We start from the raw sequence: 25,732 nt of genomic DNA, 5'->3' as shown, positions 1-25,732 counted from the left end.
TTACAGAATATAAAACCTCATTTAAAGCAACATTCTAATCTCTGGAGGAATGATGTTCCAGAGAGAGGGTGCCACCACGGAGAAGGCCCTTCTCCTGGGTCCCATCAGGTGTATCTCCCTAGGTGATGGGACCTACATTTTCTGTGACCGGCAAGAGACGTCCCTCAGATAACCTGGTCCCAAGCCATGAAGGCTTTGGGTCCCATGTCATGAAGGGTTCCTAACTTATCAATTGCAGTGATTCACTTAACAACTGAGGCAAGTCATGTTGTAAAATAGGGTAAGACTCACTTAATGAATGTCTCACTTAATAACAGACATTTTGGGCTCAACTGTGGAATAAGTTTAGGATTACCTGTATTTCATTTTGGGGTGGTATGTTTCTTGATTTATTTGGCATTTCAGTAGAATGTTTCTAATTCCTTGCTTGTACTATGAAGCTACACATTTTTATGGAAACCTAGAATTCTGGAAGAACCATGAAGAATTTAGTTCAGTTTCTGCACTACATAGAAAAAAAATAATTAAACCATGCTCCAGAGACAGAAAGCCCATAGTCACCATTGTTGTGAAGATCTAAGAGTTAGGAAATTTTTCCTGACATTTAAATAAAATCTAAGTAGCTCCAGTTTATGTAAAGTAGCTTCTGATCATTTTCCCTATGACACCTTTTTATTTCCCTTACTACTGACATATCTTCCTTTGGTTTTTTCTTTATATTGAATATACCAACTTCCTTCTGTCTCTTTATAGAGCATATTCTCAAATCTGTATCATCTTCGTCACCTTCTTCTGAGTCTATTCTTACCTGACAATATCATTCTGGAAATGAGGTACTCGGTACCCCAAGTGTGGTTTTGCTGATGCAGAGTAAAGGGAAATAAGATTTTATGAATTTTTAATACAGTATTATTGCAGTCCAGAATTGCATTATATTTCCTAGTGTTTGTTTCACCCTGCTAGTTCATGTTCAGCTTCCTGTGAATGACTGCACCCAATTTTTTTTTGCTGATATGGTTTTTTACTTCCAAGCCATGAATCCTTTATTTTTAGTGGTTCTGTTTTCTCTCCCCAAATGTAATACTTTACATTTTTCTCTATTGAAAAACATTGAAATCTTCTCAACCTAGTCTTCCAATCTGTCAAGATTAAATTATAATCTCATTCTATTATCCTGGCTATTGCCCAAATGTCTCAATGTAATATTATCCAGAAATTTGATGAACAGCTCACCAGTCCTGATATCCTGATCATTAATAAAATAAGACTAAGAATCTAACAAGATTCCTGTGGGCTCCCATTGGTGGCTGCTATCCAAGTTGATGCTGACTTTATGTGCAATTAGTCAGCCAGTTGTGAATCTCTCTTTCTGAAGTGTGGCTCAAATTACCTAACAGGTTAGGTGAGAAGGTCATATCCTTGTCCAAAACTTTATGAAATCAAGGTAATGTATATCCACAGCACTTTTGTTGGCAGGGTGATGTCTCTGCAGAGACATCACCCTGCCAACAAAAGTGCGTATAGTCAAGGCTATGGTTTTCCCAGTTGCAATGTATGGCTGTGAAGGTTGGACCATAAGAAAGGCTGAGCGCCAAAGAATTGAGGCCTTTCTGGTGCTGGAGAAGACTTCTGCGAGTCCCTTGGACTGCAAGGTGAACAAACAAGTCAGTCCTAGAGGAGATCAACCCTGACTGCTCTTTAGAAGGCCAGATCCTGAAGATGAAACTGAAATACTTTGGCCACCTAATGAGAAAGAAGGACTCACTGGAGAAGAGCCTAATGCTGGGAAAGATTTGAGGGCAAAAGAAGAATGGGACGACAGAGAATGAGGTGGCTGGTTGGAGTCACTGAAGCAGTAGGCATGAGTTTAAATGGACTCCAGAGGATGGTAGAGGACAGGAAGGCCTGGAGGAACGTTGTCCATGGCGTCGCGATGGGTTGGACACGACTTCGCAACTAACAACAACAAATATCCACAGCATTCCTCTTATTCATGGACCACTTAGGCTGTCATAAGAGTTTTGTCCCACATTATCTATTTTTGACAGTGCCATGTTTTTGGTAGCAATATAAGTGGCTTGCTCTATTACCTGTTTATCAGGAATTTACATTAGGTTCACTATAATTATTGGGATCCTCTTTTTCCCCCCTTCTTTCAGAGGTGGACTATAGTTATCGTTCTTCAGTTTTCTGGTATCAGTATCTCTACTTTTCTAGGAGTCCTCAGAGAAAATATCAAAGATCCTAACAGCTCTTCAGTCACCTCTTCTTTTAGTGTACTAGCATGTATTTAATGTGACCTATGTCTTGAAGGCATTCAAATTACTGTAAGATCTTGTACAACATCTTAACAGGTCTGCATCTTCCCCTGTTATGTTTGTTATTTCTGTGCTACTCAAATAATCATTTGCTTTGAATGGAGCAAATCGCTCCATTCTCAAGTACCCCATAGGCGCCCAAACACTTTTCACCCAGACAGAGAAATGATGGAGACTCTAAGCTTCATCTGCTTGCAAATGGGATGCGTTGAAGTGTCCCAATGCTGTTATCTCCATTTCAAAGCATCCTATTTGCAAGTAGACAAAGCTTCGTCTCCATCACTTCTCCATCCAGATGAAAAATGTGTCTGCCTGGGAAGCCCTGTGGCATTATGGCTGTGGGCAAGTAGATAGTGGGAGGGAGTGGGCAGGCACCTGCAAAATAAGACACCCCCCGAAAATAAGACCTAATGGGTCTTTTGGTCCAAAAAAAAAAAAGACTTGGTTTTATTTTCAGGAAACACGGTATAAGTGATAAGTAAAATCACTCTAAATAAAAGACATATATTATCCACTATTTCATTGTCATTTCTAAGACTATTGCTTCTGCCTGATATCATTAATATGGTTTTCTTTATATTTTATTTTAGTCCATTTTTTCACTGTGCTTTTTGTCTTTTGTTTATTTAGAGCTTTAATATCTTTTGTATTTTCAGCTATCAGAGTAGTGTCATCAGCATAATTCATGTCACTGAAGTTTCTCCCTTCAATTTTAAAATCACACTTATTTTCTTCCTATCCAGCTTCCCTTAATAGGTTGGTGCATAGGTAGAATAAATGAAGGGAGTATACAACTTTGATGCACTGCTTTGACAACCTGGAGCCCCTCTGTTTCATGATGTTCTGTCCATATTCTCATCTGCAATAATAATATTCTTATACCTTTTCTAAAGTTTGAACATCTGGTATCTTTTCCCCCCCATGTAAGTCTCTAATCAGCATTGTGGATGATCCTTAATATCACTTGCTATGTATTTTACTAGCATGTGGTATTAAGGATACAGTAACATAGTTTGGACACTATGTTAAGTTTCCTTTTATGGGTGGGTGAGGGAATTGGAATGTCAATTGACCTCTTCCAATCTGTTGACCACTGTGCCATTCTACAGGCTTGCTGATACTGTATAGCTTATTTAGAACTTTACTGATTCTTCTTTTATTGCTTGCTTTTTATTGCTTTTAATTCATTGGATATTATGTCAGTTCCTGTAACTTCCTGTTCCTGTAATTTCCTGTTCCGTAATGACCGGAATGCTGATCTAACTTTATCTTCTAGTATTAGGGGTTCTTGTAATTAAGGAATATTTTTTAATATATTCTGAATGTTGGCATCTCTACTATACATTATTTCTCATGCACTATCCAATTTCGTTAGATCTCCTTTGAATTATTTACTATCTGCCAATCAATGTCAGAAGGTTGGAATGTGTCTTCTAACAGCTCTCTCGAACGCTTTATAAAGATTCTTTTTGAGGTTTTCATCTTTGCTGGCTTTGGTTTCTTTTCTCACCATTAACTTACTCAGAATAATGTAGTGAAAATAATTTAGATATGAAAATTTTTATTTTGCTTCAAAAAATTTTGGTCAACAACAAAAAATTGTGAATGTTTCCTAGTATTATCATTTGAAAAAAATACATTTATAACTATACTTACAATTGTATTTTCAGTATTATTTATTAACACATGAAACAGATTTTAAGAAACAATAAAAATGAGAGTTGTTGTTTTTTCCTCAGTTCCTCTTCTTTCAGCTTCCAAGACATCTGAAGCTGTTTGTGAGAGCCCTGATACTGGTAGTTGTAGCGGCACTGAATGGTAGTGGAGGACCCCCCAACCCCATTTTCTTTATATCATGACATGCAGAAACTTTCATCTTTAGAACATGGCTTTGAGGAGCACTGCTCATTTAGCAACTACCTCAGTTAGTGACCATTCACAAATATGTCAGTAATAAAAACCAATTTGCTTAATTATGATTAAATTTTGTATGCCTGACAGTAATACATGCCAGAGTGAGAATATTGCTGGCATAGTTGTTAAAGAACTTTATCTGAATGAGACCATAGTGAGCAGTGATCTTTCTGTCTGTCTGCCTCTCTCTTTCTCTTTTAAATGGAATGCGATTGCTAAACAATAAATGTGACAAAGAAACAAATGATAATTACATTCTATCTATGCATTTCTCGGAGATTATCCATTAGTTTTACCTATCAGCGGCAGCCGCCTCCTCCCATGGTCTATAACCTCCCCTTCTTCAACTCCTGGGTCATCTAATTCCAGGAGGGCTTTGTGTTCCTCCACGTAGGCCGCAGCCTCCGCAATTGTACTAATTTTTTTCGTAATGCCCTCCCGGAAAATCATCAATCCCTCTGGCATCAGCCATCTGAAGCCTACTCCTTCTGGTACAATTTGCTTGACAAAAGTAATATTTCTTTTCTCATTTCACGTACCTGTCTGGGAATCTGCCTCAGAATGGCTATCTCCCTGCCCCTATAAGTCAGTGCCCCACTCCTATGTTTTCTAAGAATTTCATCTCGTCTCTCTTCTCACAAATTTGACATGACCCTCTCTAGCAACTGCATGCGTGCGTGCATATTTTGAATTAACTCTATAAGCTCGATCCACATCCCAATTCATAAAGTCAACACCTCTCCCAAGAAATTCTCCCAACAGTTTAGTCACAACATCTCTCAAGTCTTCTTGGTCCACTTCTTCCAGATTTTGAAACCTAAGGAAATAAGACATTTTATCCATCTGTAGTCCAAGCACAGCATTGCCTGTCATCTCCTCTCTTTTCTGCACTGCCCGCATCTCTCCTCCAGACCTTCCACTTTCTGCTTGTTTTCTGCTGAGACTTGTTGAGTGTCCTTTAAATCCTTTTGGATAGTCACAATTTCTGCTCTTATTTCATCCAGTTTCTTGTCCATATTAGATAACTTTTCCAAAATTCTCCATTTCTCCAGCAGTTGGTCTCTGACCTTTTGCCATTTAAAATTTTTAAAATCCTCAGGCAAGCACAGTATCCTTGTAATTTCCTCCGGATCCACCAGGGGCACTCACAGGAGCAACGAGTCCAGAGTACAGTTAGTCAACCAGGAAGTCAAGGGAAGTGATGTCATCAAGATTCTCATAGTGAAGGAGGAAGCTGGACGCCACCATTGTTCCCCAGAGGAGGGGGGCCTCAAACCCTCCCTCCTAAATTTCTCCATCACCTCTTCTCCAGAGCTCCACAAAACCGTAATCTTGTTATTTTAAGTTCTCCTCTCTCAAAGTGATTCGTGCTCTTCCAGTCGCAGGGGAGAAACCCCGCACCGGAGCACTCCACCACATTTGCCGATATCTCCTTCCTTCTCCCTTCCTCAATTCTTCTCCGTTCCCTGTTCGCCACCAGGCTGCTGCAATTATAAACCAAAGCCCCGTGTCACTGGGCACAGCGGCCCAGGCGACGACCAAAATAATGGCCGCGCCTGAGGCCTCCGAACCCTCCGAGCCTAGGACGCGCCAGCATCGTCCCCCAGTCCTGTATGTCGGCTGGGAGACCCCTGGCGAGTCCGTCGGCAGGTGTCCTTTTCGAACACCTGGCCCCTAAGGGCCTCGGAGGCCGGATTCGGACACTGGAGGCAGGAGACCTCTTCCAATCTGTTGACCACTGTGCCATTCTACAGGCTTGCTGATACTGTATAGCTTATTTAGAACTTTACTGATTCTTCTTTTATTGCTTGCTTTTTTTTTTTTTTTTTTACTTTATCTGCTTTTTCAATGCAGGTATAGCTCTCCATCTTCACCTTCATATTCAGATTTATTTATTTCTAAATTTTCTAAACCCAAAATTTCAAGTCTGGTGGCATAAGGTATTTTGTTTTCTGATTCCTTTTGCAAATGTGAAAGACAGAGTGGACGGGTTCTGCTATAGCAGTGGAAAGCTTTTTTAAGAAGTATGCACATAGTACATCAGGTTCAATAGATAGAGATGGTTTTAGTCTACATAGTGCCTTTTCAATGTTATCTTCTGTGAAATCTATTTGTGTAGGTCATTGTAGTTATTAGTGGTATGACTAGAGAATGTTGGGCATGAGCCATTGCTGTTTACAAAGACTGAGCTGAAGAATGTGTTAAAGACGTTCCCTTTAACTGCATCATTGCATTCTTTACCGTTAGGTCCTTTTGAGGTGGGATGGAGTATAAGTTTGTTGTTTACAAAATTATAGAAGGCGCGTTGGATTTTGTAGATTATTCTGGTGAACCAAATGCAATTGATTTAAAGACATGAATTCTGATTTCTGTGTTAGAATTTTAAAATGTTCTCATTTTTTTTTCTTTTCCTAAAAGATGTGCTTCCTTTCCATATTCCATCTCAATTCCTTGTGAGAGAGTATTCTTTATAACTGCACTTTCCTGGTGACAGTAAACTTTTTGGTGCTGTTAGAATTAATGGGTTTGACCTTTTCTGACTGAAGGCTTCCAGAGTTCTGTATCTATTAGTATCTCCACTGCTGAAAGAGGAAGACATCCTAATCTCTTAAAGCTCTTTCCTCACTGCTTTGAGAAATGTACTCATAATTTCTTTTATTTACTACTTCAAAATATAATCATAGCTTCCCATTTTATGATTATGATTAAATTAGATCTGTCCAAGACATATACATAATCATCTTGATGAAGGTATCTTTTCTTTTATGTACACTGAGAGCATATGCACCAAGACAAATTCCTTGTGTGTCCAACCACACTTGGCCAATAAATTCTATTCTATTATAAATTCTATTCTATTATAAATTCTATTCTATCTCTGGGCTATTTTAAATAAGAAAGAAATGTTCTTATTCCTGATGGTTTACTTCAGGTAAACTTCCTTCACATGAAGCTGTGTGTATTCAATGCTTCAAATCTTTTTTTTTCTCCTTAACACATCTTTGTAGCAACAAATGAAAAACAACAAGAATAAACCCAGTAATTTTTTAGGCAGACTAAGGTAAAGGTAAAGGTTCACCTTGCACATATGTGCTAGTCGTTCCTGACTCTCGGGCGGTGCTCATCTCCGTTTCAAAGCTGAAGAGCCAGCGCTATCCGAAGACGTCTCTGTGGTCATGTGGCCAGCATGACTCAATACCAAAGGTGCATAGAGCATTGTTACCTTCCCACCAAAGGTGGTCCCTATTTTTCTACTTGCATTTTACGTGCTTTGAACTGCTAGGTTGGCAGAAGCTGAGACAAATGGCGGAGCTTACCCTGTTACACGACACTAGGGATTCGAACCGCTGAACTGCCGACTTCTCGATCGACAAGCACAACATCTTAGCCACTGAGCCACCGTGTCCCTTTTTAGGCAGACTAAGGTAAAGGTAAAGGTAAAGGTAAAGGTAAAGGTAAAGGTAAAGGTAAAGGTAAAGGTAAAGGTAAAGGTAAAGGTAAAGGTAAAGGTAAAGGTAAAGGTTCACCTTGCACATATGTGCTAGTCGTTCCTGACTCTCGGGCGGTGCTCATCTCCGTTTCAAAGCTGAAGAGCCAGCGCTATCCGAAGACGTCTCTGTGGTCATGTGGCCAGCATGACTCAATACCAAAGGTGCATAGAGCATTGTTACCTTCCACCAAAGGTGGTCCCTATTTTCTACTTGCATTTTACGTGCTTTGAACTGCTAGGTTGGCAGAAGCTGAGACAAATGGCGGAGCTTACCCTGTTACACGACACTAGGGATTCGAACCGCTGAACTGCCGACTTCTCGATCGACAAGCACAACATCTTAGCCACTGAGCCACCGTGTCCCTTTTTAGGCAGACTAAGGTAAAGGTAAAGGTAAAGGTAAAGGTAAAGGTAAAGGTAAAGGTAAAGGTAAAGGTAAAGGTTCACCTTGCACATATGTGCTAGTCGTTCCTGACTCTCGGGCGGTGCTCATCTCCGTTTCAAAGCTGAAGAGCCAGCGCTATCCGAAGACGTCTCTGTGGTCATGTGGCCAGCATGACTCAATACCAAAGGTGCATAGAGTCAACACCTCTCCCAAGAAATTCTCCCAACAGTTTAGTCACAACATCTCTCAAGTCTTCTTGGTCCACTTCTTCCAGATTTTGAAACCTAAGGAAATAAGACATTTTATCCATCTGTAGTCCAAGCACAGCATTGCCTGTCGCCTCTCTTTTCTGCACTGCCCGCATCTCTCCTCCAGACCTTCCACTTTCTGCTTGTTTTCTGCTGAGACTTGTTGAGTGTCCTTTAAATCCTTTTGGATAGTCACAATTTCTGCTCTTATTTCATCCAGTTTCTTGTCCATATTAGATAACTTTTCCAAAATTCTCCATTTCTCCAGCAGTTGGTCTCTGACCTTTTGCCATTTAAAATTTTTAAAATCCTCAGGCAAGCACAGTATCCTTGTAATTTCCTCCGGATCCACCAGGGGCACTCACAGGAGCAACGAGTCCAGAGTACAGTTAGTCAACCAGGAAGTCAAGGGAAGTGATGTCATCAAGATTCTCATAGTGAAGGAGGAAGCTGGACGCCACCATTGTTCCTCAGAGGAGGGGGGCCTCAAACCTCCCTCCTAAATTTCTCCATCACCTCTTCTCCAGAGCTCCACAAAACCGTAATCTTGTTATTTTAAGTTCTCCTCTCCAAAGTGATTCGTGCTCCTTCCAGTCGCAGGGGAGAGAAACCCCCGCACCGGAGCACTCCACTCACATTTGCCGATATCTCCTTCCCTTCTCCTTCCTCAATTCTTCTCCGCTCCTGTTCGCCACCAGGCTGCTGCAATTATAAATCCAAAGCCCCGGTGTCACTGGGCACAGCGGCCCAGGCGACGACCAAAATAATGGCCGCCTGAGGCCTCCGAACCCTCCGAGCCTAGGACGCGCCAGCATCGGGTCCCCCAGTCCTGTCGGCTGGGAGACCCCTGGCGAGCCGTCCGTGCGGCAGGTGTCCTTTTCGGAACACCTGGCCCCTAAGGGCCTCGGAGGCGGCCGGATTCGGACACTGGAGGCAGGAGAGGCACCTCCAGATGTCCGTTGCCGCCGGATACCGGAAGCTAGTCCTTTTATTGCTTGCTTTTTATTGCTTTTAATTCATTGGATATTATGTCAGTTCCTGTAACTTCCTGTTCCTGTAATTTCCTGTTCCGTAATGACCGGAATGCTGATCTAACTTTATCTTCTAGTATTAGGGGTTCTTGTAATTAAGGAATATTTTTTAATATATTCTGAATGTTGGCATCTCTACTATACATTATTTCTCATGCACTATCCAATTTCGTTAGATCTCCTTTGAATTATTTACTATCTGCCAATCAATGTCAGAAGGTTGGAATGTGTCTTCTAACAGCTCTCTCGAACGCTTTATAAAGATTCTTTTTGAGGTTTTCATCTTTGCTGGCTTTGGTTTCTTTTCTCACCATTAACTTACTCAGAATAATGTAGTGAAAATAATTTAGATATGAAAATTTTTATTTTGCTTCAAAAAATTTTGGTCAACAACAAAAAATTGTGAATGTTTCCTAGTATTATCATTTGAAAAAAATACATTTATAACTATACTTACAATTGTATTTTCAGTATTATTTATTAACACATGAAATAGATTTTAAGAAACAATAAAAATGAGAGTTGTTGTTTTTTCCTCAGTTCCTCTTCTTTCAGCTTCCAAGACATCTGAAGCTGTTTGTGAGAGCCCTGATACTGGTAGTTGTAGTGGCACTGAATGGTAGTGGGAGGACCCCCCACCCCCATTTTCTTTATATCATGACATGCAGAAACTTTCATCTTTAGAACATGGCTTTGAGGAGCACTGCTCATTTAGCAACTACCTCAGTTAGTGACCATTCACAAATATGTCAGTAATAAAAACCAATTTGCTTAATTATGATTAAATTTTGTATGCCTGACAGTAATACATGCCAGAGTGAGAATATTGCTGGCATAGTTGTTAAAGAACTTTATCTGAATGAGACCATAGTGAGCAGTGATCTTTTCTGTCTGTCTGCCTCTCTCTTTCTCTTTTAAATGTAATGCGATTGCTAAACAATAAATGTGACAAAGAAACAAATGATAATTACATTCTATCTATGCATTTCTCGGGAGATTATCCATTAGTTTTACCTATTGTTCCCAACAGCCTCATTTTAGAGCTTTCATTAAATAAGATTGCTGGATAGCTATACTTTGTAATATATTTGTTTGTTCCCTTTTGAAATACTTTCATAATTCAATGCCATAAAGACTGAGATGATCATTACCTGGAATGCAGACCTATGTGTCTTTATGCAGACACAAATCTTGGTTGGTGTATGTATTTTTAGTTAAGTATGTAGAACAGTCTTCCTCAATTTAATGCCTGATAAGTATGTTGGATATTAAAATGTTTACTTAGTATAGGGACATGATGAGGAAACAGATATATAAGCTTGCAGCTTTATGTTTAAAGTTTAATAAAATGCATGCTGATATGGGTAAATAATTTATAAAACTATTATTAATATTTATAAGTACCGTATTTCAGATTTTCTAAGAAACCATTAATATTGAAATACATCGGTAAACTATTTCACAAATAAATTATGTACAGATAATTTGATGTTATACATTTACCTGCAAAATATATAGTACTATTCAACTGAATCAGTTAAATCAAGCTTCACTGATTTAACTACTTTTTCTTTATTTTAGAACTGCAATGTTCTACTAAAGTCATAAAAGCAGGAAAGTTGAAGATAAAGAAACCCAATAAGGCATGTATCGATACAATTTAAGTTCAATATTCTATTATTAAAAATTCCGTTATTGTGTGTATATTTATATACTGACTTTGATTATAAAATGTATATAACTATCCAAAACATTTTGTCCACTGTTTTTAATTACAAAATAATGTAAAATGGCTTAAGTGTATAATACAAGATTTATGCTTAGGAAAAAAGCTAGTATTGGTAAGTATTTTTATTATAGCTAAGTGTTAGAATTGTTTTAATCATTTAGTGATTGATATTTTTAGAAAAGTCTTACATCCAGGAGTTAGTTTGATTAGAAGTGTGCTTAAACAAAATAGAGACTTATTAGAATAATCTTTGCTTAGTTAGATATATTCAAAAAATATGGTACAGGCTGTTAAATTGAAGAAGTCATTCATTACATTAAGTGCTGCTTTAAAAGTTTGAGAATGTTTGTTCAGATTATTTTCTTAAAATTGGCTCAAACTATATTTGTGTAATTGTTGCCTTGGTAATGACTCTTTCTCCCGTCCTTTATGAAAATGTGCTTCTATAGTCTTTCTTTTGAATCCCTGAAGTACAGGGGCATTAGTAGAGTATAAGCATACAACAAATCTCAACAGACCAGCCCAAAGGAATTTATATTTTGATTTTTAAGTGAACTTTAAAGTTTCTGCAGAATACAATAGGCTTTGTATTTCATTTATAATCTCAGCAATTTTAAAATTTTTTGCAGCAAACAGTATGCACACACATAGCATTTTTTTTTACTTTATCTGCTTTTTCAATGCAGGTATAGCTCTCCATCTTCACCTTCATATTCAGATTTATTTATTTATTTCTAAATTTTCTAAACCCAAAATTTCAAGTCTGGTGGCATAAGGTATTTTGTTGCGAGCGGAGGAGTGAAGAACTCTTCTTGTGAAATATTTCTGGACACGTTCAATTGTATTAATGTGTGGGTTCCAGACAGATGAGCTGTATTCGAGAATTGGTCTAGCAAATGTTTTGTATGCTCTGGTTAGTAGTGTAATATTACTGGAGAAGAAGCTACGCAAGATTAGGTTTACAACCCTTAATGCCTTTTTGGCAATGATGTTATAGTCGTTTTGGCACTTAGATCATTTGATATGAGTACTCCCAAGGTCCTTGCCAGAGTGAGGGTCATCTACAAGGTCATGTCCACTCAGTTTGTATTTTGTTTTCTGATTCCTTTTGCAAATGTGAAAGACAGAGTGGACGGGTTCTGCTATAGCAGTGGAAAGCTTTTTTAAGAAGTATGCACATAGTACATCAGGTTCAATAGATAGAGATGGTTTTAGTCTACATAGTGCCTTTTCAATGTTATCTTCTGTGAAATCTATTTGTGTAGGTCATTGTAGTTATTAGTGGTATGACTAGAGAATGTTGGGCATGAGCCATTGCTGTTTACAAAGACTGAGCTGAAGAATGTGTTAAAGAGGTTCGCTTTAACTGCATCATTGCATTCTTTACCGTTAGGTCCTTTTTGAGGTGGGATGGAGTATAAGTTTGTTGTTTACAAAATTATAGAAGGCGCGGTTGGATTTTGTGCGCAGATTTTCTTCTTGTTCTATGTGGTAATTGGTAATTGATGCATTCAGTCTTTATTTGGTGGCATATATTTTTGTAGATTATTCTGGTGAACCAAATGCAATTGATTTAAAGACATGAATTCTGATTTCTGTGTTAGAATTTTAAAATGTTCTCATTTTTTTTTCTTTTCCTAAAAGATGTGCTTCCTTTCCATATTCCATCTCAATTCCTTGTGAGAGAGTATTCTTTATAACTGCACTTTCCTGGTGACAGTAAACTTTTTGGTGCTGTTAGAATTAATGGGTTTGACCTTTTCTGACTGAAGGCTTCCAGAGTTCTGTATCTATTAGTATCTCCACTGCTGAAAGAGGAAGACATCCTAATCTCTTAAAGCTCTTTCCTCACTGCTTTGAGAAATATACTCATAATTTCTTTTATTTACTACTTCAAAATATAGTCATAGCTTACCATTTTATGATTATGATTAAATTAGATCTGTCCAAGACATATACATAATCATCTTGATGAAGGTATCTTTTCTTTTATGTACACTGAGAGCATATGCACCAAGACAAATTCCTTGTGTGTCCAACCACACTTGGCCAATAAATTCTATTCTATTATAAATTCTATTCTATCTCTGGGCTATTTTAAATAAGAAAGAAATGTTCTTATTCCTGATGGTTTACTTCAGGTAAACTTCCTTCACATGAAGCTGTGTGTATTCAATGCTTCAAATCTTTTTTTTTCTCCTTAACACATCTTTGTAGCAACAAATGAAAAACAACAAGAATAAACCCAGTAATTTTTTAGGCAGACTAAGGTAAAGGTAAAGGTTCACCTCGCACATATGTGGTAGTCGTTCCTGACTCTCGGGCGGTGCTCATCTCCGTTTCAAAGCTGAAGAGCCAGCGCTATCCGAAGACGTCTCTGTGGTCATGTGGCCAGCATGACTCAATACCAAAGGTGCATAGAGCATTGTTACCTTCCCACCAAAGGTGGTCCCTATTTTTCTACTTGCATTTTTACGTGCTTTCGAACTGCTAGGTTGGCAGAAGCTGAGACAAGTAACGGGAGCTTACCCTGTTACACGACACTAGGGATTCGAACCGCTGAACTGCCGACTTCTCGATCGACAAGCACAACATCTTAGCCACTGAGCCACCGTGTCCCTTTTTTTAGGCAGACTAGCAGGTGATAAACAGTTTTTTTCTTCTTTGGTGTGCTTAAATGCTGTTCAGTCACAATGCTTCATTATCATTTAATCCCTTCCAGTCTAAATTAATAACAAGAGTGTTTTCTGGTCACTAATGCTGCATTATTTAATATAGAAAACATTTTTTGGGGGGGAAAAGATAACCAAATAAAATAGAAAACAAATGCCTCATTTGCTATATTCAGAACAGTCAGAAAACTCAAAAATGACATCATTCAGAATGGCTAAACTTGGTTTCAGGGTATTTGATTCTGAGTTAATAGGCTTTTTTTCTTGTCAAGAAATAAAAATACTATAATAATTTAATATAATTTTTTGTGATTCACAACTGCATATGAATTTAAGGGACTTGACTGCCACATCTACCATGCCATTGTTTTCCAAATTACTGTGGCAGTGTTGATAAATTCAGAAAATTTAATTCAATATGCCTACCCTCAAAATCTATGTAGAAAATATGTGAAATCATGCCTTTTTCAAACGCTCTCTCAGGCTTGAAATATTGCTTCAGTTCTTTTCTTAAATTCCGTATTGTCTCTTTTCCTTCCTTAAATATACATGTGTTTAAAGATATATAAGCTTATCCAGTAAGGCTACATTATACTTAGGACTATTGCAGCATTTCTGCAGTCACATTGTCAAAATCGGGGGGGGGGGGGGCTTAGCAACCAGTGGGTGTTTATGACTATTACAGAGTTCTGCAGTCATGTGATTGTCATTTGCATGCTTCACAGGTGGCTTCCATGAAGTAAAGTCAATAAGAAGCCAGCAGTAAAATCACAAATTTTGGTAATGTGATGTCAACAACCATGGGTGGTTTGCTTAATCATTGTGGCAGAATGAGGTTGTAAATCCGTCATGGATCGTATTGTCTCATTTAGCAACTCACCATTTAGCAAGGGAGTTGCCAATCCCAATTGTGGTTATTAGGATGAGGAGTACCTTATTTGCTCTATGCATCTTGTCATCCTACTGTAACAGTGAAGACAGTTATTAATAATCTTGTCTGCAATCTAGTTGCTATAGTATTACATTGACAATTATGATTACTTTTCTGCTTGTTTTTGAATAAATATCGTATGAAATTAAGTTGTTTTTTAATTGCTGCAGGCAGATTATTTCAGCGATGCAACAAACTGGCCAACACCAAGTGAAATTGCAAGCTCTGAGGTAAGTTCATGTGGGGGGAAATGCACTACAGCTTTAGTTTTCTATATCATTGTAGAAGGAGTTGTTTGTCTACACTTCTAGAAGAGAATGCAAATGTATACTTTTTGCTGCTCATAACATTCTACTGGTGGTCTTTCTTGTCTAGAATATTCATAGTTTTATTTCTTTAGTTAATCACAGAATCTTTGGTTCTTTCACTTTGTGGAAAACTACTATTTATTTTTTAAAATCTTAAAATAGTAATAGTAATACTTACTGATAGCTTTTTTTCTCTATAGTATACTTTGTTGTCATTAGCCATATGATATATTTATTTTAAAAGCATATTTGAAATAAAAAGTCATATTTATTTACTTTTGATTGGGAGCCACTCAGAGTTGGTTATAAGATGCGGTGGCTATATAATTTTTTAAAATAAATAAATAAAAATAAAAGAATTGGTATGCTTGAAGATAGCTGAAAAAGCTTTGTCTGTGCTTAACAAGGACAATCAGAAGTTACAAAAAATTAGAGCTTTCTGTAATCATTTTACAGCTAGTCTCTATTGCTGACCTTGGTCACTAGCATTTTCTTAGCAAGAGAGCTCAAGCGCCTGTTTTAGAAGTGAACATGAATGGGTAAGAAGTTATTAGTTTAGAAAATGTAAGACCCTACAGTGTCTCTTTGGATCTTGTTCCCATCATGATCTGTAAAGAAAAAAATGGATCTTGTTCCCACTATTATCTGCAAAGAAAATTAAAATACTGCTCATAGAAAGTTTATACTTGAAGCAGATTTGAAGAAATAATTGGGATTTTGTGCAAATTACCTTTGGTAAATAAGGGAAATAAGGTCATTTGATTAATAAGGGACAAAAGTAAAGATGGAAGAAAATAGGGTTTTTAAAAAATATATTATTAATTTTAAAAGGCCTCAATTATATGAATATGCTTAAAATTGAATTCTTACATCCTTTAATATTTTGTTACAGTGTAAAAATGTAAGTAATCAGAATAAAAAACCTCCAATAAAAAAAGAGAAAGAAGAAAAAAATGAAAAGAAAAATACCAATAAAATAAAGGAAAATGTGGAGATAAATCCAGATATTCATGGAGAAAATGTTAGTGAAGATGAGGGTCCAATTAACAATCAAAAGAAAAAAGGTTAGTCTGGACTAAATTTTATCTATAATTTTTATGTATAGTAAATGTGAATATTTGAGAATATTGCTAAATGTTTTCCTCTCTGTGTATATATTAGAATTTATTTGCAACTAATATTTTAGAAATGATCGTATTAGATCTGTATTCTTAACATTATACTTTTATATTTTATATTTGAAGGTAATAAGCATAAATGGGTACCACTTCATTTAGATGATATGAAGCCAGATAACCAAGAAAGGCCAGGATCTCAGAACAGTTCAAGGTCCCAGCCAGAAACCAGCAAGCTTGTGCCTCACAACAACAGACGCAATGAGGCAAGAACTAGTATGTCACTTAAAATTCTGGTGGTTTATCTTGCATTTGTCATTGATGTTTGACTGTGGAAACTTCAGTTGTATAACTGCAGAACTTTATTTTTCTGTTTCCAAAAGGCTGGCGAAGGGATCGGGAAAAGCGAGAAGATCATGATGAAGTTTCCAGTGTGAGGAGTGAAGGTGGCAGCGTTAGAGGATTTTACAGAGGACGAGGGAGAGGCAGGGGAAGAGGAAGAGGACGTGGAAGAGGAAATCCTCGAAGTATGGAAATAGAAAATTATTAAGAAAGAATGGTATTGAACATACTAAATTGCAAAACTAGCCATAGTTACATGGGTTGCTTATAACATAATGCCAACTCATGGCTTGTTATAGGAATTAGTTTTATAAACTGTAATAATAAATAATTTGAAATAGGCTTAGGGTTTTAATTTATGAACAGACAAAATGCTGGGCTCATGTAATAAGCAATTATAATCTATTGCTTAATAGAACATTATAGGAAATTCAAAATTTGCAAGTGTGATTTAAGAGACTTGACTCTAATATTTCATTTTAAGAATCTATTTTTTCCTTCAGAATGTCTAATTTGCAACATTGTACTTTTGCCCAGACTCTAATACAGAATCTGAAAAAGACTGTAACATTTCATTTCAGGAAAGAGATGTAAAAGCCAAGAACACATCAACAGTAAATCAATTAAAACACATTGGATACTAGACTAATAATAGTATGAAAAACTTCTCTAGGAATGAAGAGTTGGGTATAAAATGATATCCCCCAGAGATTCATACTGCTCCTATCCTGCTGACCTTTTGTAAAGAAATTCAGACTTAAATATTATAATAAAACAAAATTAGGAATGATTATCAATATACAAAAGTATTCAATGCCCCACTTTTTCTATACTCAGAAATCTTGATTCACCACCACCACCATCACCAATTAAATAACCATATGAACTTTATTCTACTATAAGCAAGCCATGAAACTGAATTGAGTCATATACATTTAAGGAAGCTAGTAAAAGAATCTATGCCACTAATCCTTACCCTCTGAGAATAAAAGGAATAGTTGGATATGTATGTGTGTATTGATTATGTTGACAATGATTTGTCATTGTTAACTCTTAGCAACAGAAAAAGAAAGAATATTTACATTAGTACAAATATTCTGTGATTCCTTTCTCATGTTGAATCAATCAATGAAAGCTGTCAAGGGTACATTTACTTAATCTACTTTTTTCTTCTGCTAATTTTGAAGTGAACCATGACTATTCGTGTGGCTACCGAGAACAGTATAGTGAAAGGACTGATCAGCCATTTCAGCCAGATCTTAGCACTAATATGATGTATTATTATGATGATGGAACAGGAGTGCAGATGTATTCTGTGGATGAAACATTGCTTAAAGAATACATTAAACGCCAAATGTAAGTAGATTGTTAATGTATGTGCTACAGAGGAGTGAGGAAGCCAAACTTTAAATAAACTGTCTTTGAAAACCTTATCTTTTTAATGTATTACATTAAGCATTTTCACTGAATTTTTAAGAAAGATTAGTCCTGATACTCTTCATGCTACAAAATTTTTAGTATGTTCACATGTCTACAACACTGTAATTGTGAAATTATCATTATATAAGACAACTGTCTAAAGAGATTTTAGAACATTTATTAGTTACAATATTGTATTTGAACTGCAAAAAATCAGAATATTTTTACGCCTGGATAGTTATAATTCAATAATATACAAATAAAATTAGAATAAAAATCTAAATGCTCAATTATATCAAAAAGTAATACTGAAGAAAGTCCTATTAATCAGCTTTCAGAGGACAAGGGCTTTCCAAACTTATATTTGTCCTAACCTAAACATTTTTAATTGTTTTTTAGCGAGTATTATTTTAGTGTAGAAAACCTGGAAAGAGATTTCTTCTTGAGAAGGAAGATGGACCAGCAGGGATTCTTGCCTATATCTTTGATTGCAAGCTTCCATCGTGTGCAAGCTCTCACTACAAATGTAAACTTAATATTAGAGGTAAATCATTATTTCTAAGTAGTAACACATGTACAATACATTTGCACCTTTAAAAACATTTTAAAACTTTTTTATTATTACTTGGATGCTACTTTCTAGAATTTCAATTTGCATTTAAAATAGATGGATTGAATTAATGATTAAAACAATTATTTTGTAATAAACAATTTACACTTTATATTTTTATAAAAATTATATGAGTGAGATAGGTGGCATATGAATTTTAAAATAAATTTAAAAAAAATAAAAAAATCTGTCCTAAGTAAAGAAAATTCAAGCCTAACTTGTCCAATATATAAGGTAAAATAAAGAAAGAAATTGAATACTATTAAAATATATTGATTGTTAATTATAGAAGAGCATAATTTTCTTTATCCAGGTAGCTCTCATTTACTGACTACTCATTCAGCATCCATTCAAAGTTGTGATGGTGCTGAACAAGGGTTGCTTAACAACTGGTCCTCAAAGTTCTAACCTTTGCAGTGCTCCTACAATTACATGATTGCAGTTTAGGCATTTGGCAACCAACTCCCACTTACGATGATTGCAAAATTCCAGTTACTTGATCACCATTGATGACCTTACCTGCCAACTTTCCCCAAGCAAAGTCACTGGGGAAACCAGCAGGAAAGATAACAAGTCACTCAATTAAGTCCCTATTCTGATCTTCCCATGCACCATGCCATCCTTCCTTCCCTGTGCTCTCACACCACACCTAGGTCGTTCTGCTCTGTATTTCCCTTTGTTTATATGTGTGCACCCAATTGCTTCTTTCCTGCACTCACATACACATACACTTCTCCTTCTCTGGGCCTCCCCGTGCTCACATGCATGTACCCAAGTTCTTCTTTGGACTTCCCATTTAACAACCTGTACATCTGGGGTAATGACAGCAACCGGGACTGTCTTAAATTGCTGTTGCTAAGCAATGTAGTCATGTAACATGCTTTACAATCATATAATTTAGTGATGGCAATCCCAGTCCCAATTGCTGTCATAACTCATATATTATTCATATAACATATTTTGTGTTAAGCTAAAGCTAAACATTTTAACTGTTTTTAGCAAGTATTATTTTAGTGTAGCAAACCTGGAAAGAGATTTCTTGAGAAGAAAGATGGGCTAGCTGTCATAACTCATATACACAGGTAATATCAAAGATTACCTGTAGAAACCAGGAGTGAGACTATTACATATTTCGTTTAAAGAGGAATTTCCTAAAGTATACATCAAACATTGCTTATAGTTCATGGAAAAGTCAGCTGTTTCCAAATGGAAATTTGTTTAACAGATTTTTGCAAAATTCAGAAAATAAGGCCATCTTGAGAAGTGAAAACAAAACAAACCATCATGCAAAGGTTATTGTTGGCTTCGTAAACATTTATCTATCAAAACAGAAGTTAAGTAATTTGTATTTTGTAATCTTTATGTATCAAATGTTGTTAAGCATAATTGTATTTTATTCACATGAAGGTTAATTAATATCTTTATTTGTATAATACAGGCCTTAAAGGACAGTACTGAAATAGAAATAGTAGATCAGAAGATGAGGAAAAGGATAGAACCAGAAAAATGGCCAATTCCCGGTCCTTCTCCACGTAGTCTTCCACACACAGACTTTTCTCAGCTTATTAATTGTCCAGAGTTCATACCAGGCCAGATTTTTTGTTCTCATACAGGTAAGATGTTTTTATGTCAAATTGTATTTTAAGGCTTTGTATATATAAAGACCCAGATATCCCATTTTATGCAAATGGCAATTTATACACTACTATTGGCCATTACTGCTTCAATTTTCAATTTACTTCCATTAATTTTTTCTCTACTTCTTAAAGAAATAGAAGATGGAAAATATAATTAAACTTGTAAGCTATATTTTCTTGCCTTTTATCTTTATGAGGCAATGTCTATATAAAAGAGGTCATGGTATCAATCAGAACAATCAAAATTTCCAGTTTTCTAAAAACTTTTCTCTATGCAATTATCCTTAACTTTAAGAGAAAAATAAACATACTTTCAAATTGTACATTGTCTCCACAGAGTTTTGGTTGATGACCCTTAAGGCCTTTTTTAAGTATTTGGTGATAAACAGGCAGTTATTGTATGAGCTTTTGGGCAGAGCTTTTTGGGCAAAAAAGAAAGAAATGGATTTCTTCTTCATAGATCAGATTAAAGGAATTGCTCCAGCTAGAGCAATTCTTTCCACATATTAGTTTCTGAGCATAAACTTAATGATTTGTTTGTACGCCACCCACTTTTAAAGATGCTGAGTAGTTAGCAATCAGACACATCATAAAAAACAACCCCTTCTATAAGAAACAAACCCATCCAGAAAGAATAACAAAAAATCCTAACAATATCATAAGGAATGAAATAAAATGAGAAGCGATCAGGAGCAGAGCGATGCTGTTTTCATGATGCATCCCTAGATTCTAATGTATGAAACTTACTTCTCCCAGTACTCTTCTTGTGGGATGGACGGCTGGTTTTTAGCAACAGTTCAAGTAGGAAAAGCTAAATTGTATTGGGCAGTAAGGTCTCAACAAAACAGAGTCATCTCATCGTGTCATTTTAATAATGACATCTAGGTGCTTTCAGTCTCCTCATCTTTGTAAAGGTGTCCTGTGGATTTTATTCTGCTAGTCATTGCCAACTATAGGGGATGGTCCTCATCTCCATTTCAATGCCATTGAGCCAGTGCTGTCCGAAGACATTTCCGGTGATGTGGCCAGCATGACATAACAGAGCGCTGTTACCTTCCCAACCAAGTGATATCTATTTGTCTACTTGCATTTTTATGCTTTCAAACTGTTGACAGGAGCTGGGATGAGGACAGGAGCTCACCCAGAAAAGATTATTGTTAGAAAATTTTGAATATCTGCATTATATTCTTTCTTAGCTGTTTTCCCAGTAATATTGCATAGTATCTGTTTTGCATTAAGTTGAATCATAGAATGACAGCAGCTTAGGCAAAGTTCCAAAAAAGAGTATTGAATTGAACTGAACTGAACTGAACTTTAGCCAAGAGTGATTTGACACACAAAGAATTTGTCTCCAATACAGAAGCATTAAGTGTACATGCAACCCAACAGAATCATCATCAACATCATAATAATACCAATAAAAGGGGGGAGTGAAGAAGATAATGATAAATAATAATACACGACTACACTACATGGGTAAATAGACATAGACATTAAACAGTACTGTAAGAATTAGGGATTCATCAGAGTGATGGCCGGGAATAAATTATTAGGGATGAATTTGAAATGGATTGCCTTTCAGAATTTTCTACTTCTATTCCAGACTTCATTTTCCCAAAGCTCCCTAGGCTAGCAGGAAAAAAAAATCCCCAAATGTCCCTGTTTCTGACTAACAAAAAATTGCTGAACCCTTCTGTCTAATTTCTATAAGATAAACACCTTAACTTAAATTATGCTCCCAGTGACTATAAAGTGAAGAATTGACAAATCATCCATTGTATTGACAACAATAATGAAATGGTTTGCCATAGCAATATTTGAAGGTATTTTGCAACTTTGAAGTTTAACCTATAGTTTTCAGATTTCCTGGTGGTCTTTCAGTCAAGTATTACTCGGGTTTGACCCTATTTAACCTCGTATTTCAGATAAGATCATTGATGTACTACAAGGTACTGCCTTGCTTTGTCTATTGTTTATGAAAATATGATTTATATCCTACCCTTTTAATTTGATGTTTAAAATCTTATATAGATTAAAAACAAAATATTAGATTCCAATCATTTAATAGTGAAAAGAGGGAGCTTTATAGATATTTGAACACTGGACATTTGATGGCCATACACTATTTTTGAAAGAATATGTTGTATAGCTTGAGAATAATGCAATAGGTGGCTTGTTTTATGTGCTAGAAAAATAGAATATTGAGAGAAAGAATATTTTCAAACAAGCTAATGCTGCAGTTCTTAATAGCAACATATTGTATTTCAGAATGTTTGGTTTAAGTCAGGAATATAGAATTGTCACAGTCTCAACAGGTACACTAGTATTTTTTGCAACATGTTGAAGGAAAGACACAAAAAATGGGTTTTAGTACCAAAAATGGGATTAATTTTTACAAAATGCAAGGTTTTAAGAATTGAAATTAATTATGCCCACAATTCTGTCCATAATACCCCCTACCTCCACCCTAGCTATTGAAGAGGACATATATTTGGCTCTGTCCAGATAGTCCAGGATGGAATATTAATGGTTTACAAGATCCTTCTAGGGTAAGGAGGAATACCAGCATGGACAGGATTTTTTAAAAATAAAAAATACAGTTTATATTCTTGGTTGTTTGATGGAGGTACAAAGTTCAAGTTTGTTATGTGTCTTTTGCAGCTAACTGGAACAAATATATACTAAGTACTGGTTTATTTGGCTAGTGGTTTTATATTTCCATAATTATTTGAAACATACTCCGAGCTACAATATAATCTGCATGACTTTATTCAGTGTGTCAGTTTGAATTGTATCTGTTGTGAGATATAAAGTAGGAGAAAACTTCAATATTCATTTTGTTTTATCCTTAGTGCCATTATTTGTTGTATATAAAAAATTAAAACTGAATCTATACAATCATCACTTATTTCTTTGACGTTTAAGATATTTTTACACTGTTTATACTTACCAAAAAGAGGAAAATTTTTATAAATTTTATTAAGAAATAGTTGATTGATAACAAAAAATGGGCTGACATTTCCAATCACAGAAAAATATTTTTCCATTTTAGAATCTGCGCCAAGTTCTCCAAGAATAGGAAGTCTAAATACTAAGAAAAGCATTGAAACAAGCAATCTTGAAGTAATATCCAAAGCATTATCTACAAGCCTCCCGGATTTGGATTCTGAACCTTGGATAGAAGTTAAAAAAAGACATCGTCCCTCCTTAGTTAAGCCAAAGGTAATGCTTAAAATGTTAACTTTAATGTTTGTATTTTTTAAAAATATCCCTTCTATAAATGTAGAACAAGTCTAGGAAAAGTAGGTCATATTTAAAAATGATTCCCAGATAAGATATCCATGAATTTTTTTCTATACATCTAACTTATTATGGTTGTCTCATTGAAAGATTAAGATACCATACTTAAGAAAAAGACATTACATAAGGGAATTAGAAGTAGCAGCAAACAAAGATCAATTATGACAACACAGCATGACACAATGAATTATATGCATATGTACCCTCTGATGTTCAACTGATCATTCATTGCTGGCATTCTTCTTTGAATAGACTGTAGAAAGAACTGTATTTAATTACTTCTCTGGATAACAGTTGGTATTAGGTCTGTCAACTGTTTGCTTCTTGGAAAGGAAATGCATATTAAGATGGCAGCTGCAGATCATAAGTTAATGCAGTTTTGGGAAAAGAAGAAAATAATATATAGAATCTATTGGCCACAGTACTAACATATTTAAATTTGTTAAATTCATTAATGTGTATATTCTGTTCGGTTTTATTTTATTAAGCACGAATGCTAAAATTGCTATTTCTGCTGATAATTGAACTATTATTTCTCCAGGTAAATCTTTTTATTTTTGCAAGAATAATAAACAATTGTACGCCATTTTCAGGAATCTGGGTCTGGACGTGAAGAATTGACAAATCAACAACCGCCGCCACCATCTTCTGAAGAACAGGAAGAACTTGATTTTTTGTTTGACGAAGAGATGGAACAAATAGAAGGCAGGAAGAATACATTCACAGAATGGTCAGAAAGTGATTCAGATTATGAAATTGATGATCAAGACTTAAATAAGATTTTGATTGTGACACAGACTCCACCGTATATGAGAAAACATCCTGGAGGAGATAGAACTGGCAACCATGTGTCACGTGCAAAAATTACATCAGAACTTGCCAAAGTTATTAATGATGGATTATACTACTATGAACAGGATTTGTGGATGGAGCAAAGTGAAAATGATTGTATTGCTATGAAGGTAATTATGAGTTTGAGCAATGAATATAATGTAATTTAATGAGTATCGCTGCTATTGCCATAACCCTTCAGCACAGTGGATAAAAATATATTTGAAGAATCTTAACAAATTCTAGTCATAAATAAAGACTGGGAAGGAAGCTGTTTTAAAATCAAAGTAATAAAAACTCAGTCATAAAATTGTCTCTTGAAACTGAGTGGAAAACTAAAACACAGCTTTGAATATTCGTAGTAAAGCTTTTTTTCAAGTAGTAATTTAAATGATGTATTACTACATCATTAGCAGTAAGATATTGTTTAATCAAATATATATTTGTTTCAGAGGATAAGATGGGAGACAAGAACTATGAAACATTACTTTTTTCTTGGATAATTAAGAGGGTCTGGTCTTTGTCTAAGTGTTCTCTTAATCCTACAATTTGAGTAATTTACTTCATGAGAATGATTTTATATTAAGGACATGGGATATGAATTTGAGACAACTGAAAACTTCAATCATTATGAGCATCATAGTATTTTATTTCTTTGTTGCCAGGTGAAATAATTATTTCATATATTAAATTTATTCCGTAGAAAACACTTTACATTATTAGCATTAAATGTATTGTTTATTCTGCATTTTTCCTGTGGACTATTATTCTTGTTATAGTAAAGTTTTATACATTTCAGCAAGAAGTTGAAAATTTTAAGAAGTTACATCTCATCAGCAAAGAAGAATTTGACAGTCTTACTCCTGAATATGTAATGGATTCAAATCAGGATGATCCTCCTGGTCATTCAAAAGGTATGTATGTCTGATATTACAAAAAGAAGTTACACTATCAAGATGATAATTCAGTATGATAAAATAAGGGTAAAAGTTTAATCTTTTCTCCAAAATTAACATGGTTTTCGAACTATTGCTAATCGATTTTTATCCCATTCAATTACAAGAGCTTTCTGTATACATGTATTTAGAACGTATGTGTAGAATGGTTCTTGGTTGGATATTTCGTAATTTCTTACAAAACAGTTAGCTTTGTTTTGGTTTTCATTACTTTGCACTGTCTAGTAGCAGTTAAAATTTTTCATAAGCCTGTTGCTACTAGACCAAACAATGAGTTTGATCATTTTGAGATAGTGTAAAAGGTAAAGTATGTTAATCTATGGTAGCAAAATATCAGAACTCTAATATCTTCCAATTGTAACTTTTATAAAAAGGCATAAACTTTCACAAGCTGCATTTCACTTCAGCAGATACATAGAATATTTCATGGTAGTACATAATTAGAGAACATAAATGTGAAGTAATAAATGTGTGGTTTTTGTAATTTCCATTATTT

General features: G+C 35.6%; 1 protein-coding gene across 1 annotated transcript in view; it reads left to right on the top strand.

Moving 5' to 3' along the window:
- Nucleotides 1-25,732, top strand: part of LARP1B (La ribonucleoprotein 1B) — a 42,212-nt gene that overhangs the window by 2,605 nt on the left and 13,875 nt on the right. The window contains 11 exon segments of the mRNA XM_058192367.1: nt 10,968-11,033; nt 14,893-14,948; nt 15,919-16,090; nt 16,271-16,417; nt 16,525-16,668; nt 17,671-17,839; nt 18,302-18,446; nt 19,951-20,125; nt 23,202-23,371; nt 24,043-24,411; nt 25,080-25,194. Coding sequence (XP_058048350.1) covers nt 10,968-11,033; nt 14,893-14,948; nt 15,919-16,090; nt 16,271-16,417; nt 16,525-16,668; nt 17,671-17,839; nt 18,302-18,446; nt 19,951-20,125; nt 23,202-23,371; nt 24,043-24,411; nt 25,080-25,194 — 1,728 coding nt within the window.

This window comes from Ahaetulla prasina, chromosome 8, assembly GCF_028640845.1.
Source record: "Ahaetulla prasina isolate Xishuangbanna chromosome 8, ASM2864084v1, whole genome shotgun sequence".
Classification (NCBI taxonomy): domain Eukaryota; kingdom Metazoa; phylum Chordata; class Lepidosauria; order Squamata; family Colubridae; genus Ahaetulla; species Ahaetulla prasina.
Note: the sequence above shows the minus strand (reverse complement) of the source record. Positions and strands in the feature narration are given on the sequence as shown.